The sequence below is a fragment of the Drosophila virilis genome, chromosome 2, assembly GCF_030788295.1.
Source record: "Drosophila virilis strain 15010-1051.87 chromosome 2, Dvir_AGI_RSII-ME, whole genome shotgun sequence".
Taxonomy (NCBI): domain Eukaryota; kingdom Metazoa; phylum Arthropoda; class Insecta; order Diptera; family Drosophilidae; genus Drosophila; species Drosophila virilis.
Window position 1 is genome coordinate 19,510,010 of NC_091544.1, and position 15,138 is coordinate 19,525,147.

The 15,138-nt window shown below is 40.2% G+C and overlaps 1 protein-coding gene across 2 annotated transcripts in view; it reads left to right on the forward strand.

Moving 5' to 3' along the window:
* Positions 1–15,138, forward strand: part of Sb (serine proteinase stubble) — a 29,734-nt gene that overhangs the window by 10,829 nt on the left and 3,767 nt on the right. Inside the window, exons 1-5 of one of the 2 annotated variants that reach the window (XM_032434478.2) lie at positions 1,986–2,206; positions 5,124–5,811; positions 12,637–12,693; positions 13,518–14,078; positions 14,972–15,126. In XM_032434478.2, the coding sequence (XP_032290369.1) occupies positions 12,659–12,693; positions 13,518–14,078; positions 14,972–15,126 (751 nt within the window). In that variant the 5' untranslated portion in view covers positions 1,986–2,206; positions 5,124–5,811; positions 12,637–12,658. Of the gene's footprint in view, positions 1–1,985; positions 2,207–5,123; positions 5,812–12,636; positions 12,694–13,517; positions 14,079–14,971; positions 15,127–15,138 lie in introns of those variants that run through there. The other variant, XM_070206823.1, reaches the window with a different exon arrangement.

Here is a 15,138-nt window from a genome sequence, read left to right on the forward strand (position 1 = left end):
ATTAAAAAGTTCATGACAACACTCAAGATTATTCAAGATTTGTTGTTTTGATATGTCAATTATTAATAAGAAAAGAAAACCTCACAAAATGATTTATTATATAGAAAATTTGCAAAAGGTTACGAGTAATAAATAATTAAGTTCCAATCTCAAGTATTAAACTAACTGAAACTCTTATGATAAGGAATAAATTGGGATGTAAAAAAGGTCAAGCACTTGACGAAAAGCTAGAGGCAGACAAATCAAAGTGTGGCTAAAGACTTACACTTTCTTTCCTTTTCATTGGCGATATTTCGCTAACAGCTTCAAACAAGTGACGAGCTAAGCACCTCCTTAAATTATATGGACAGTTCAAATGCAAAACTCGTGCACATGCCCTTAAGTCGATAAGTGAACGTTGGTAGCTGCTTTCAAATAAACAAAATTTCGGTAGGTAGATTTTGTTATACTCTGCAAACTTCTTGCGAATTTCGTACAGACGGCAAATACCATTAGTCTGATCCTTTCCATTAAATAAGAATAAAAATAGCGATACCACAGTAATTGTTCTTGGAATACTTTTAATATATTTATTTTTCATTCTTTATTTATTTATATGTTTTGTTGACCTTAAACTTGAGTCTCTCCGGTTCATGATCGGAGTGCATTGACAGTGTTAAATGAACATTTGAGAAATGAATGCCAGAGTGCCACAGAAGTTATCTGCAATCGGTGTTGAGAATTCTGTCAGTGAACTGCTTGGCCAGATCTGATTTGATATGCCATCTTTAACTCGAGGCAGTCGGCCGTAAAGGAATATTCTACTTGCCAATCTCACATTCATTATCACCAGCTGCGTTTGTGGAGCTGCCTAAGCGCAGTTCTCAAAGTTAGCGGTTCATTGAACTGCAATGATTGTTGAATGATTTAGAAGTGCTCGACTATTAATTTTTTTCAAGCTGCTAGAATTTGGTTTTGAATAGTTAATATGAAGCTCTGACAATATTGATAAATCGATTGGGTGATACTCATCGTCATTTGATCAAAGCGGCTAACTTTACTAATGTCGTCTTAACTGTTCAAACTATCAATTGTCAGAGATCAGTGATCGTTTATCAAAGAAGAGTTGAGCTGTAGGAGTTTCGATCACTTTCAGACTATCTGGAATGGTTAGCTTATTGTACACTGTAAAAAACATGTATCTGACACATCAGACCTGCAATATTGTAATGCAAATTGTGCACTCATAATCTTTGGGCGTCAATTAACAATTTGTGATTCATTGCAGTACAATAGGTTGCACTCAGCACAAATCAATATTATATAACCGTTATACTGATAACTCATAAGAAAGCCCCCAAAAAATACAACAACAAAAAATTAAAATCTTTAACACTGACCCACTTTCAAAACATAGTGAGTCAATAAAGAAACCGCACACAGACCAAATACGGCTTGCGTTAATATGGAGATTAAATAATCGTACGACTCAGGCTTCAATTTGAGTCTCAGTCTTTAGACCCAGACGTAGACGCAGACGCAGACTCAGCCTCTGCTCCGGCTGTACATCAATCACCCACATGCGGCGGACTTGCAAAATACTGGTCACTGGCAAGTGACCAACAGTGACAACAGTGCTGGGATCGCGGCCAAGCCAAAAGAAAAGTTGTTAAAATTTATATACATAGATATCACACGCCTGGGGGGTCGAGGTCGCCAAACCGTAAACATTTATACACTCGTACTCTCGCACTTATCAATATGCAAGTTAAGAGTTGCGATGTTGTGGTTTCTGCTGCTGGCTCGGGGGCTTCCAATCAGCTGTTCAACAAAAGACTTAAGGCACAAACTTGTCCGTCATAAATCTCTCTTTGGCCAATCGCGCTCGCTCGCTGGCCTCTCTCTTTAGCCGCCTTATGCTGCGCTCCGGCTCCAACTCTCTTTAGGCATCTGGCGAGACGGCAAGCGGCAAGTGGCGCAGTTTTATGCGCTGGCTGCTGCTTTGCCGGCCGCAGTTTGGTTTACACAGCGCACGAGTGCGGATCGGGTTCGGATACGGTTTCGGATTTGATTTTGATTACCGTTTCGTTTGCGAGCCTGCAGAATTTTGGCTGTGCGCTTTTTGCCCGCTCGACGCGTAGCAGCTGTTGTGTCGCATTGGAACGCAAGTCTATTGCCAACGCCAAACATTGCCATCGGCTGGTTGCTGCTTATTGATTTCTAAAAGGTGCCTAAACTTTATAACACTTATCAGTGTTGCCTGCGGCAACAGACCCAGTTGTCCAGTCTCAAGACGCTATAATCAATCAAAGAGACGCATAAATTTCAGATATATCTGACACGAAAACGATCGACAAAAGTTAATGCCACACGCGATCAGCGATCAGTGATCAGCGATTGAACGTAACCAAAATTAGTGTACAGCAAAAAAAAAAAAACGAAAGAAACAAAAAAAAACATACACAGAAAATCCACTCATCGAAATCAGCAAGTAAAAAGTGAGAGTTTTCCTCGCTTTTAGGTAATTTTGCTGTTATCTGTTGCTTTATTTTTTTTTTTCGTTTTTGATTTTTGCCTTTTGCTTTTCGTCGGTTAAATAAACTTGCGACTCAATCACGACTAATTGCGCATGCGCCGCCGCTTTATGCGTATTTAAAGTGCCGCCTATATTACAAAACCGGAGCCCAGCTCTGGTATCTGTATCTCTATGCCTCTGGCACCGTCTACCGTCTCTTTGGCTGCTTAATATGCGTGTCACGTTGCCGGCCATCAAGTTCAAATTGCATTCGCTGTCAACGCATTGCAACATGGTACGTTGCGGCTGCAGCAGCAGCAGCAGCAGCAACATCAGCGGCAGCGGCGGCACGCGTTGAAATTTTGAAATTAACACTCAATGCCCCGCTGCATTGGTCTGGCAACTGGAGCAACTGCTAATTAAGAAATAAAATTTATCAGCCCCAGTGTTGTGCGTGAAAGCTGACAAAAAGGATAACAGCAAAGCAGGCTGACTGGCTGACTGGCTGCCTGGTTGGCTGTCTATCTGTTTGTCTGTCGGTCCGTCTGTCTGTCTATCTGTCTGGTTGGCCAGGCGAATGACCTGCACAAGTTTTGTTGCATTTTGCATGCCGATAACTCTGTCAGCGACATGCACACTAATTAGTTCACATTTGTGGCATACAGCTGCACACTGCACTCAACTTGGCACTTGTTAACATTGGGCGACGCCGCAGCAGTTGCTGTCGCCTTTGCAAGAAAAAGACAAAAAAAAATAACAAAAACGCAGGCAAAAGTGAGTTAATACTCGTATTGTGGTGCCCGCTGCAGCCAGTTTTTCAGCTGTGCTGCAACTTGTGCTAGCCAGTAGGCCTGCTCCTGACTGTCAAATGCAAACGCTTGATTCTACTGGGCATTGGTGTTGCTGCTGCTCTTGGTGTTGAAGTTGGTGCTGGTGTTGGTGTTGGTCTATGTGCTGCTGCGGTCAGATGCTGGCGAGTTACTCGTAAAGCATTTAACTGCAAAGCTAATGTACTCACACACACAGTGCGCACACCCATACATGTGCAGTTAATTAATTTCTTTGTTGTTCTCTACGGTAAATCATGCCACATTGGTGTTAGTGTTGAAGCTGGTGCTGCTGGCGTGTCTCTACAACATGCACCAGTCGTACCGTTTGAGAGATTTCGCAAGCGAGAGAGCATAAGAATGCCACTTAGAAGCTGTCCCGTCCAGCGTCCCAAGCTGTTGTTCTCAGTTGCAGTCTCTTTGAGTCTATTTATTGAATAGTTACTGCGGGTCTTCGCGTTGCACTCGACGACGAAGTCTTTTGTTGCTGCTACTTGAACTGCATTTGCATATAAATTAGTTTTGATAGCGCTCAACGCTCCGCACCAAAAAGCAAAACAAAGGCTAAACAACTAAGACTGAGACTAAGACTAAGACTAAGACTAAGGCTAAGGCTTAGGCTATAAAAAGAGTAGCATCCACTAACAGTTTGATGTTTGTTCTTCGAATGCGTTGCGAAAATCAACTTGGGGCCTGGCTAACGGTTCTCATTAAGTGAAGTACAACAGCGACAGCATTTGAATAGCAGCACTTTTAGTGGGAACAACCACCACACACGACACCACAGTGGGGCCGCAACAGACGCTGAGAGAACCACAGACAGGATGAAGCGATAAGTTGGCAATAAAAATTGGCAGCACTTTGGCACATACGACAAACAAAAGACTTAGGAAACGAACTTGCTGCAGTTACAGCAACAGCAGTAGCAGCAGCAGCAGCAGCGACAGCAGCAACTGAGCCAGTTAATTGTTAATTGTTGACAAGTACTCGTTGTATGCAAAACGAAAAGAAGTGCAAATGTACGTTTAATGAGCAGCAGCCACTGGCAGCGCCTAACAGTGGTATCTGTGGTGTTTGTGGTTTGGCTGCTGAGATGAGAAGCTGGTTGCTGGCTGCAGCTGCAGCTGGTTGTGGCAGTAAGTGCAAGGGAATGATTTGCTTGCCTGGCAAGTTGCACAGATAAGAGAAAACACAACGTCAAATTGATGACTAAAAGAAAACAAATGCATGCAGCACAAAAGGCAGTCTAAATAGTTAGCCGACAGTAACCCTTGACAACTTACAGTTGTATGGGAAAAAACGAAACTTGAATTCCTCAACGCAACTATATGGTGTTAATTAATTTATTAATTTTGTGTTATTAGTATTTATTTTTAGCTTAATCCAATTTTGTAACTTTACGCAAACATTCAAATAATTATTTATTGAAAGCCCCATTTGCTGTCGCCTTCAGCAATTTTACCAAACGGTAAAGTCGAATTTAATTTCCATTTGGCAGAGGTGTTTTATATAACAAGATAAGCATTCAATTCTGCTTTCGGCCCACCTCAGTTCGGTATGTTCCTCTCCATTTTTAGCAGCTACCGCACTAACTAGTTCGTTTGGTCATTTGAATTTTAGTAGCCGTGAGTTTTTGGCCATTCTATTTAGCTGGTAGCACATGAAATGCAAATACGTTAGCGCTAAATAGGGTCACAGAATGTTATTTTTTCGGCTGCACCCTAAACTTAAAGCTTATCGTATTTTTTTTGCATAAATTCCCGGCTCGCTTATAACGTATATAATTATGCTTTATTTTGTAGAAATTCGACAGAGAAAGGCGAAAACTACAGCCAGGCCGACCTTTGCTGGAAAGGTGAAAAACAATAAAAAGGAAAACCTTAATCGTAAATCAAAATTGTGCAATAAAATAAAAACAAATATCGAATTTCCAGATAAAAAGAAACAAAGGGATAAAAGTAAAGTTTTAAAACGAAATTAATTAAGACCGAGTCGAAAAAGTGTTGGTGTATTTTTTATTGTAATGTTAGCGTGATCGTGAAGTTATTGCCCCACAAACTCGCCCACAAATATTTACAAAAGTTTATTGCATTCGAAAGAGAAGAGTGAAAATCAATTAAACAAAAATTAAAAAAAATAAAAGTTTATTATCATTACTGGATCATACACGCAGTTATCGGCCGTCTTGGTGTTTTACTAACCATGAAAACGTTGGAAAGTGTGCCGATCAAAGAAAATAATTAACGAATTCTGTGGAGAGCGGCACAGAAAAGTGCGAGTGCGTGTAAACAAAAGCAGTGGCCAAAATGGCAGCCAGTGAAAACCAAATTTGATAAGCTACAGCAACAGGTCATTGTTCTTTGCCACTAGTGAAAATCAGATCGTATTTAAGCAGTCCAAAGTTTTCATAGATATTCAACTATTATTTCTGTGCAACGATCCAATTACGAACATTTATGGCTGGCAGCTCTACACTTAATTGAAAGACTAGTAAGTAGAGATATATAAATTTTACATTTAGAATACCTTTAAAAAGATACGGATTATTTTCCAAGAATACAGTTTTTAAATAAGTTTTCTTTTCTTTTTCTTTCTATGTAAGTCCAAACTCAGAAAAGCTTAAGATCTGTTATTCTTTTGTTGAAAATTTAGAAAATTTAAATTTTCTATATTTGTTGTAAATTATCTTTTTTATTACCAGTGACAGCTGTTAAATTGAATTAGCAATTAGTTTCATAATATAAATCTATTAATTATACCCACAGCGAATTTAAAAAGTAAGTCGATTAAAATTTAATTCCAATTTGTTGACAATAATTTGTAAAACTTTATTTTACATAGCGTCTGTTAAGCTGAAATGAACATAATCGGGTTTTAATACACAATTACCATGTGATCAATTTTTTAAACGTTTTCACATTCTAAACGTATTTTGTTGCTCAAATTTAATTTGATTGCTTCACTGCGTCGTCATAAAGCCGGAAAATGTTGCGTATACGCAATGCGACATTCTAATTTGCAAATAAAATTTGTATGAGCGCACGACGACCGCATCGATGTTTTGCAATAAAATTGTTTATAAACTATTACACATACATCAGCATAAGCGTGTGTGCAATGCGAAAGCCAGGCATATGCCGCGATTATCTGGGTATTACGATAATAAAACCTGAAGCCATCTCTCGCGTTGTGTCAGTGCCATTTACTAGCTGCAGGCAGGCTGCCTTCTGTCACTAGCTGTTTGTGTGCCCGTCTCTCCGTCGTCCGTCTGCCTGTCTGTCGTTTTATTAGCGAAAGTCATCGAGCAGAATAATTGTTGCAATGTGGCTCCCGTAACTCTGCCCCTTGCCATTACCCTTACCGTTCTCCCCCACGACGATTGCAATCAAGGCGCGCGCTCGTAAAACACAATTCCAATTCACTTGCGCGTAAAACGAAATTTTTAGCTCTTATTCAGACAGCAACAGAGTGCGTGTGTGAGTGTTGTTTGCTTTTGGCGAATCTTATTGCAGCTCAGGCAACAACTGTGACCATCTTTGGCTTATTATATAATTTCTAAAACCATTATTCCATTTGTCAAAATTCGTTTGCTCAAAATTGGTTAAATGCGTTAATATTTTTGTCGACAAAATTATGAAATTACTTCAGTTGCGGCGAAAGACCTTGGATGTAACCTAGCACAGTTATATCATAACAATGTTGTTGTGCTGCCACTGGGAACAGGTGTGAAAAGCCAAGAACCAGTGGAGAGGTCTATTATGATACCAAAACCTCGACCTAATTAATATGTAAATTATGCCAACAGCTACGTGCATGCCGCTGCTGAATATTCATTAATATTTTGAACCGTAATATAGCATAAAATTCAAAAATATTTTAAAACAACAAACAAACATAACATTTGGTTATTCTCAACACAAGAATTACGGATCAATTTCAAAATTAAATAAAATTTACAGAAATACAAACCTTACCAAATCCCAAAAAAATTATTCTAAATTATCATATGAAAATTTCAAATTTGTAATAGCTAAATAAGAACAAAAAATTTGTTCCCAATGTCACACCTATAAAAGAAAGCATGAATGTTGCTGTAGAGGCTGCTGGACTAAGAGATACTTATTATTCAGATGCCTTGTGCTCTTTTATTATTATAAAAAGTTCGGAATAATGCGACTAGCCTCAAGGCTTGAATTTTAAATCGATTTTGGAGCAGAATCTTAAGAAAAATGGAGCTGCGTTTGGTATACCTATTTTTAATGGATATTAATTGAGTGTTAAATAAAGGCTATTTTTACGACAAGGTGTCGGTGTGTAGATGACATTAAGATAAAAATCCAGACTGCAACAAATAAGCATATTCACTCTACAAAAATTTGGTTGTATTAAAATTTATAAATTTACACAGGTCAGTCACTTAGTAAGTAATATGGAAAGCAATTCAGGGAGTGTGTAGCTCTGAGAATTATAAGCAACAACATTAATAATAACTCTCTTCGGTTGTTGTTATTGTTGTTTCTGTTGTTGCTGTGTCATCAGTCAAGCCAGGCCATTGACATGCAATGACATCACATTCGTACCCGTAGTCGACAGTATAACTACGAAACTATAATTAATATGACCGCACAGCAGAGCGAGCTACGATTACCTGTTTTGCTGAATGAACGAATGAATGAATGAATAAATACTCGTATATCCACATGCAAGCATCTGTCTACTCGTGATTATCAACGGCCGACATTTAGCAGTAAACCAATAATAATTTGCATTCATTTGACGAGTTGTTTATTATGACGCCTGCAAAATTGTGTGACATAGTTCAAATTCCTAAATTCACACAGGCAGTTAAGAATAGAATGTGAATCGAATTATTTTACCCCATGCAATAGGTAACTCAACATCTGATCAACTCGAGCTGGCTGTTCGTCTGAAGTGGCTGTCTTTGCTGTGAGCCCTATTCAATTTACTGACTGAAAATGAGACAAGTGAATGCTGATTGACCCAGTGAAACTGGAACGGGGTAGTGGATGATAGGTAATGGGTAGCCAAACGCTCGGGGCGTGCTCGAGCTTTGGCTGTGGGCACGGCAGCAACGTGCATTTCATGCAAATTAACGACAAAACCTCTCCCTGGTCTGAATGTTCATTACAAGCATTTAAAGACGTCTATTTTGAAGATTTTCACTTTCAATCTGTCAAATAGTCGCACTCACGAATAGAGGCTCGAGTCCCATTGTTCGATTTTTTGGAGCATTCAATAATGAAAAGTGATTGCCGCACGATTTTATTTTACTTAACTCTTAACGTTTATAAATGCCAAGTGGCCGGTATGAGAAGATCTGGGCAACGGTTACGATGACGATGGTGACGGTTGCTGGGCTCTGTTTTTATTTCATTTTTTTCGGCTTGTCAATGATTTGGTCGCACGTGTTGGCTGGGCTACTTCCGTTGCCCATGAACATGATTGATTTTGAGTTAAATTTATATTTCTCATTAAAATGGGGCCCTTTCATTTAAGGGTCTTTCATTTGCAGTCCATTGAAACAGGTGCGACCGTTATGATATTGAAAATAAAGTAACTTATTTAGAATAGATTGCCATAAATAAACAGCTCTCGCTAGGCTAATCAAGCTGGGCCGGGCCTGCTGCTAGAGCCAGAACAACCAAATGGGCAGACAACTAAATCCATATTAATTATGTTGCCTACGGTTTGGGGGCAAAATGAAATTATAAGAAGCCGTAGAGCTCGACCTTAAAACCAGCAGCGTCATGCTGCTCTGCACAGGGCATAGAAAAAAGCAAATATTTGGACAATGGGAACAAGGCAAAAGGTACCACTGGGGTCGCTCTAAATGAGGAAAAACGCTGAAAACCAAACATAAACAAACAGACAAACAAAAGAAGAACCAACAACAACAACAACAATAACAACAACAACAGCAACAACAATAGCAATAGCTGGGCCCTGAGCATTGGCCATTGGGCATTGGGTTTGGGGCCAGAGACGACTGGTGCAGTCAAAGGTTCAAGTGCAGCGATGCCGTCAGGTTGCATAGCACGGGCCCGGCCATTAGCCGAGCCAGGTTAATAAACCAGAGACACTCGCCAGCCAAGTGATTTATGCATGTGGCCCAGACTATGACACCTAACAGCTTGAAAACGTGTTGCTTTTATTTTGGTTCACTCTTTAAGTGGAAAGCGCATGCAAAGCGATGCCCAACAATGTTGAAGCATCCATCGTTTGACTCTCTTCCCTGATGGGCTCACGTTGCGTATGTGTGATGTGTGTTAATGTTGACGCATATAATTGATTAATGTGCCGCGTTCAAAGTTGCAGCTCAACAAACAGGCGCCATGTGATAGCTAAACAGTGATAGCCACATGTTAACGGACAGCTGAGAAATGGGAAAATTCAATTGGTACGCAAATTTAAATAAGCAAAATTATCTAATCAATCAATATAATCTATATGAAATGGATTTAGAAATGCAACTATATAAATGCAATTTTCCAATTCAATAATTTTTTATTATTCTCTAGGCTTAGGTTTTAATATTACTGATGGAAATATTCCAAGCATTCCTTCAGTTTTGAGTTATTTAATAAAATTTATTGGTATGATAACTCCACATTTTGAATGAAGTCTTATTCCTCTATTGTCCCAATCAGTCTTTACCGAGATATCAAGTATTAGCGAGATTATAATTTGTTGCAACCAATATCGATGTTAATTTATGGGTACAATGATTCTATTGCTCACTGTTCTGATCAATTGAGGCCGCCGTCATCGTCGTCGTATCAGGCCTCTGGCCATGTGTGTTTCACATGGAGAAGCCACTCAAAAATTGTGTTTACGTTACGCGCTGTGATTATAACAAGAGAGAGGCTCAAAAGATGCCGATGCCGACGTCGACTTGTAGATGGACATGCGCTATCTAACGTATGTGATAGAAGCCCCGACTTTACTTGAGGCTCAACTGCGTGTCTGGTAAAAAGCTAATGCTGTTGTTTTTGTTTTGTTGTTGTTGTTGTTGTGGTCGTGTGATCCAGTTGTTTATCTTTTTCATTAGCCTGGGCGGCCTGTCATCTAAGCCGTCGCCTGTCGATCGTCTGTCGATTGACAAAACGCCTACCGGGCAGGTTGGCCCGGCAGCCCACCATTTACCAAACGGGCTGTGACTTTTCCACACTTTACAGCACGCCAGACCCAATCGAACCTGCAACTACAACTGCAGCTGCGGCTAAAGCTGAAGCTGGAATTGGTAGCCTTCGCCTTCGCCTGCGCCTTTGGAGTTAAGTGACTGACGCAAATTGCGCAATTCTTATTACAATTACTTTGCAACTAGCTGCCTATTGCAACATCGGCTGTGATCCACACGTAGTGTATACCTCAATCGTTGGCCTGTTCCGGGCTCCTCAGTTTGTCAGTTGCTGCATTTTTCTAATACTTTGTTGAACGAAAAAAAAAAAAAGAAACTAGGAAAAAAAGATTTTGCTACAAAATTATTTGGCCTTTGGCTTGGCTAGCACCGGGGTTGGGGTCTGGTTCTGTCTGATCGTTTGTCAGTCTGTGGCTACCCGTCTTTTTTCGATGGGGTCTCTAAAAGATAGTCATTAGCACAAGAGATTACTTTTGCTACGGCTGCCGCTTCTCCTTCTCAGCGGCTTAAACGGGGTAATTACCTTTCGGGTCTCTCTGTTAAAACAAAACTAAAAAACAAAACGACTACAAAAATAAGCAAAACAATAGCAACTTAACTGATCATTTTGTTGAGGAAATGAAAACGTAACGAAATTAATTTGGAACGGTTCGGCCGCTCAATGGCTCATAACTGGCGTGTGGCAGCCCACAGTTCCCATCGCCGACCGATCGACCAACTGACCGACCCGGTGCCTGTCTTTAAAATAAAGTTATTAAAGTGAAAATTACGATTGGCATTTGGCGTCTTAAACTGTTATCGATTGAGTAGACGTTGTGGAAGTCGGAAGCGTTTGTTAGCCTTTTGGTAAATAGATTCGGAGAGATCAAATACTGAAATTAAAGTCATTCGATCTCAATTTCAGTTTCAATCAACAGCTGTTTATATCTGCGCGCAGATGACGTGCAGAAATATTTGGGTTCCAGTTCAAAAAGATTTGTAATTATCATTAACGTAAATGCCGGGCATTAAATTGATGAGACAGACCGATAAACTGGTTTTTGGCCATATTTGCGATAAGCGTTACCATCAATCCAAGCCTTTCCAAGTGTGTAAACAATTTACAGTAATTGCTAGTAATCATAAAGATTTCAACACGGATTTTGATGGATACACATGATACATAACAAGTTTATATTTTTACCAAACTAGGTCAAGTTTAGAGTCATTCAGTGTTAAGTGCCTGTAATTCATGTAATTCAGTCAATATTAAGTTTAGGGACAGAACGAAGAAAACTCATTTTTCGGTCTTTAACGGTCTAACGGGTCGGAAGGGGTTAGGTTAAATTGCTTTAAGTCCAAATTTTTATAAATTAGTTATATTTGTAGACTTATGTCCTTTTGTCCACCACTTTTGTACTTAAATGCGAATTGCTACTCTGCGCGGTTTTCATGGCTTCATTTTCATAATTTTCATGATTATCCCAATATACGCTTCGCTATATTAGAGCCATTCATGGCGATTTTACTAAAGTTGAGTGCAGCTTTAAGATATGTATTTTGTGTGTACTCATACTTATAGTAAACCCTATAAATAATTACTGTAAGTATTATCTTTAGTATCCGCTTTACCACAAGGTTTCGTAAGCCATATTTGGGTTATTATAGTACTCGGGGGTATACCCCGGCCTTGCCCTTGGCCTTGCGGTTGGAATTTTCCGAAACCCCTTCTTAACGTGCACCTTTATCACATAATCCTAGATTTTTTGTCTTGAGCTGTGCGCTGATCACCAATCAGTCAGTTGGCCCAAACAATTTTATATATAGCGATTGGGCATTAAAAGATGTTTCATATCAATTGCATTCTCCATCGACTACAATCTGCAATATTGCCGCAATCTTTATACGATTAAAACTTGAAATTGCGTGGACCACTTTGGTAGGCTTTGTATTGGTGGGTGGGCGTGGAACCAGGGCCAAGTGCAGCTCTTGCACTGCATGCATGACCAGTCATATAGAATTATATACTTATAGTTATCCATTTATTATAGCCCTACAATATTCCACTCTACATCCGAGAGCAAAAAAAAAAAAAAACTAATGAAAAATCAAAAACGTAGAAAAAATAAGCTAATAACAAACCTTGGCTTCTTCTTCACTCTACTCCATGACTCCAGACATGCGCCCGGCACGTTACCGATGAAGCAAACAACTTTAATCAGATACAGACACAGGTAAGTTGTCAACCAGGGACTGGGGTTGAGGTGGGGGTGGTGGAGGCAATCTATGCTACCAGTTTGGGTAACAATATGAGTGGTTGTAATATGATTATTATAGTTGTATTTGTGGGTGGCTGCGCGTGGAGCATCAGCCGAGACGCACACATCTAATTTGATGGCGTGCGCTCTGTGTGGAATTGAGTAAACTTTTAATTAAAATTTCAAAATGATTCCGCTTTGATGAGCTCTTGGCCTGGCTGGGGGATGCACGTCTGACGTCTGACTTCAGTCGCTTTTACTTGCCACAAGATAAAATTATTAATTGTAGCATGTGTCGTCGGTTGTAAAACATATATTCGTGCGATCACAATAAATTTTTTTTTTTTTTTTTTTTGCTACTCTATTTGTTGTTCGCGTTGTGCCAAAACAAAAAACTGATTATGAGGCAAAAGTGAAAAGTTGTAATTAAACCAGTCACTGGCTGGTGTTGCAGTCTAGCAAAAACTGCAACAACTGTGACTGCAACAACAACAAGCACAGCACACCACAGCTGGCAATCATAAAGAGTAGAAATCGCTGAGGCGACGTGCCCGTTTTTTAGTTGTAGTTGCTGTGGTCGTTTTTGTTGTTGTTGCAGTTGCTTGGAGTGCCCAACATGCGACAAGTGCACTTAATTAGTAGGGATCAGAAGGAAAAGAGGAAAACGGTGGGGAGGGGGCGAAAGGGGCGGGGGGGGGGGTCATCTGCAACATGGCCAGTGTTATGTGCACTACTCTAGTGTAGTTCCGGCAGGTAACATGTCTAATGCTAAATTGCCCTGTTGTTTTCTTTTTTGGCAGAACCGCAGCCCCGAAGATGTGGCCCAAACAGCGTTGGCTAGTCAACAGAGCAACTGCAGCGATACCAGCGAGGAGCAGACACCAAATAGTAGAAGTATTATTAGTAGGCTTAATCTTAGTCAATTGCCTTGCCTTAGCGACGGCGGCGCTTATCACACCACCAGGCAGTAGCAGGGGGAACGTCGGCAGCAACAGCTATGATTACGAGTCCACAAATGAGGATGACAGCACATCCTTGCCCAGTTTCTATCGCAGTCCCCATCGACTGGATGGCTACTATACGCCAGCAGATCTACAGCGCAGCCACAATTTCAAGATAAGCCCCAAGCCGTGCTCCTTTGGACGCATTGAGGGCACCTGCATGTTCGTCTGGGAGTGCATTAAATCCGAAGGCCAGCACGTGGGCATGTGCGTTGACTCGTTCATGTTTGGCTCCTGCTGTGCCCACAACTATACCGACAACATCGTATTGCCACACACCGCCTTCTCCTACACGCGACCCACCAAGCCCCTGTCACTGCGGCCGCGACCGCCACCACAGCCGCACAAGCCGCTAATCAGGTGGGTACACAAAGGCAGCTCTAACACATTTTCTTTGAAATTTACATATTATTGGTTTGAGAGTTTTCCAAATTAATTTCTCCACTAATAACGTGTACCTCCAAAAGGTACACGTTTAGAAAGTGGCCAATATAAAAGTAAGAAATTATGGACGGTAAAAATTGGATTCGTTTTTGCTCTAGATTTTAATGAAATATTAACTTGAAAACTCCAAACTCTAGGACTGTAGTACGTAATTCGCACTTATAAAACAATTTAGTGTAACTAGGGAAAACAAATATTTTTAAATTTTAGGAATTGCAACTTTAATACAAAACAAGAAAGTAATGATACATTCAGATATATAAGAAAAGTGAAACTCGTAAATGCTGAGTATCTTCGTTTCTTGCTATAGAGCTATAATATAAAAGGAGCTATTTCTAAGGAAGCTATTTGAAAAAGCGGTCCGATATTACAGATTGTGGATCTGTGTGAGGAACACAGTGAAACTAATAAATGCAAAGCTTGATCCAGACAATAAACGTTTTCCATAAAAGAACCAACTTTTCGACCAATTGCTCCAATGGCAGCTATCTAATATAGCGGTTAGATCCGGTCGGTTTCGTCATATGTACTGTCTGCAACAAAAGGAAGTATGCAATGTTTCGAGACAATAGCTTCATAACCAAGAGACAAGTTTGCCTAGAAACACATAGATAGACAGGTATGCGGACGGTCGACGGACAAGGCTACATCAACACCAACGGCTTTCACAAAATTCAATATTTGCTGGCAAAAATTGTTAGGATATTTAAATAAATATTTGATTAAAAACAATAAATTTAATATCAACTTGTATCTACATCTACAAGTAAATCCTCAGATAATAGCAAATCTTTGTTGTTTATATGCAGCGGTATGACAACTATAGAGCGTCCTCATGGTGCAGGAACACTGGTTATTCGTCCTTCGGGTCCGGTACATCAGGGCACTCTATCCAGGCCGCATCCGAAGCCGACGACGCCGCCAGATTTGCAGAGTGCGGCTAGCCAGGCAACGAGCAGTTCGAGTGAGTATAGAA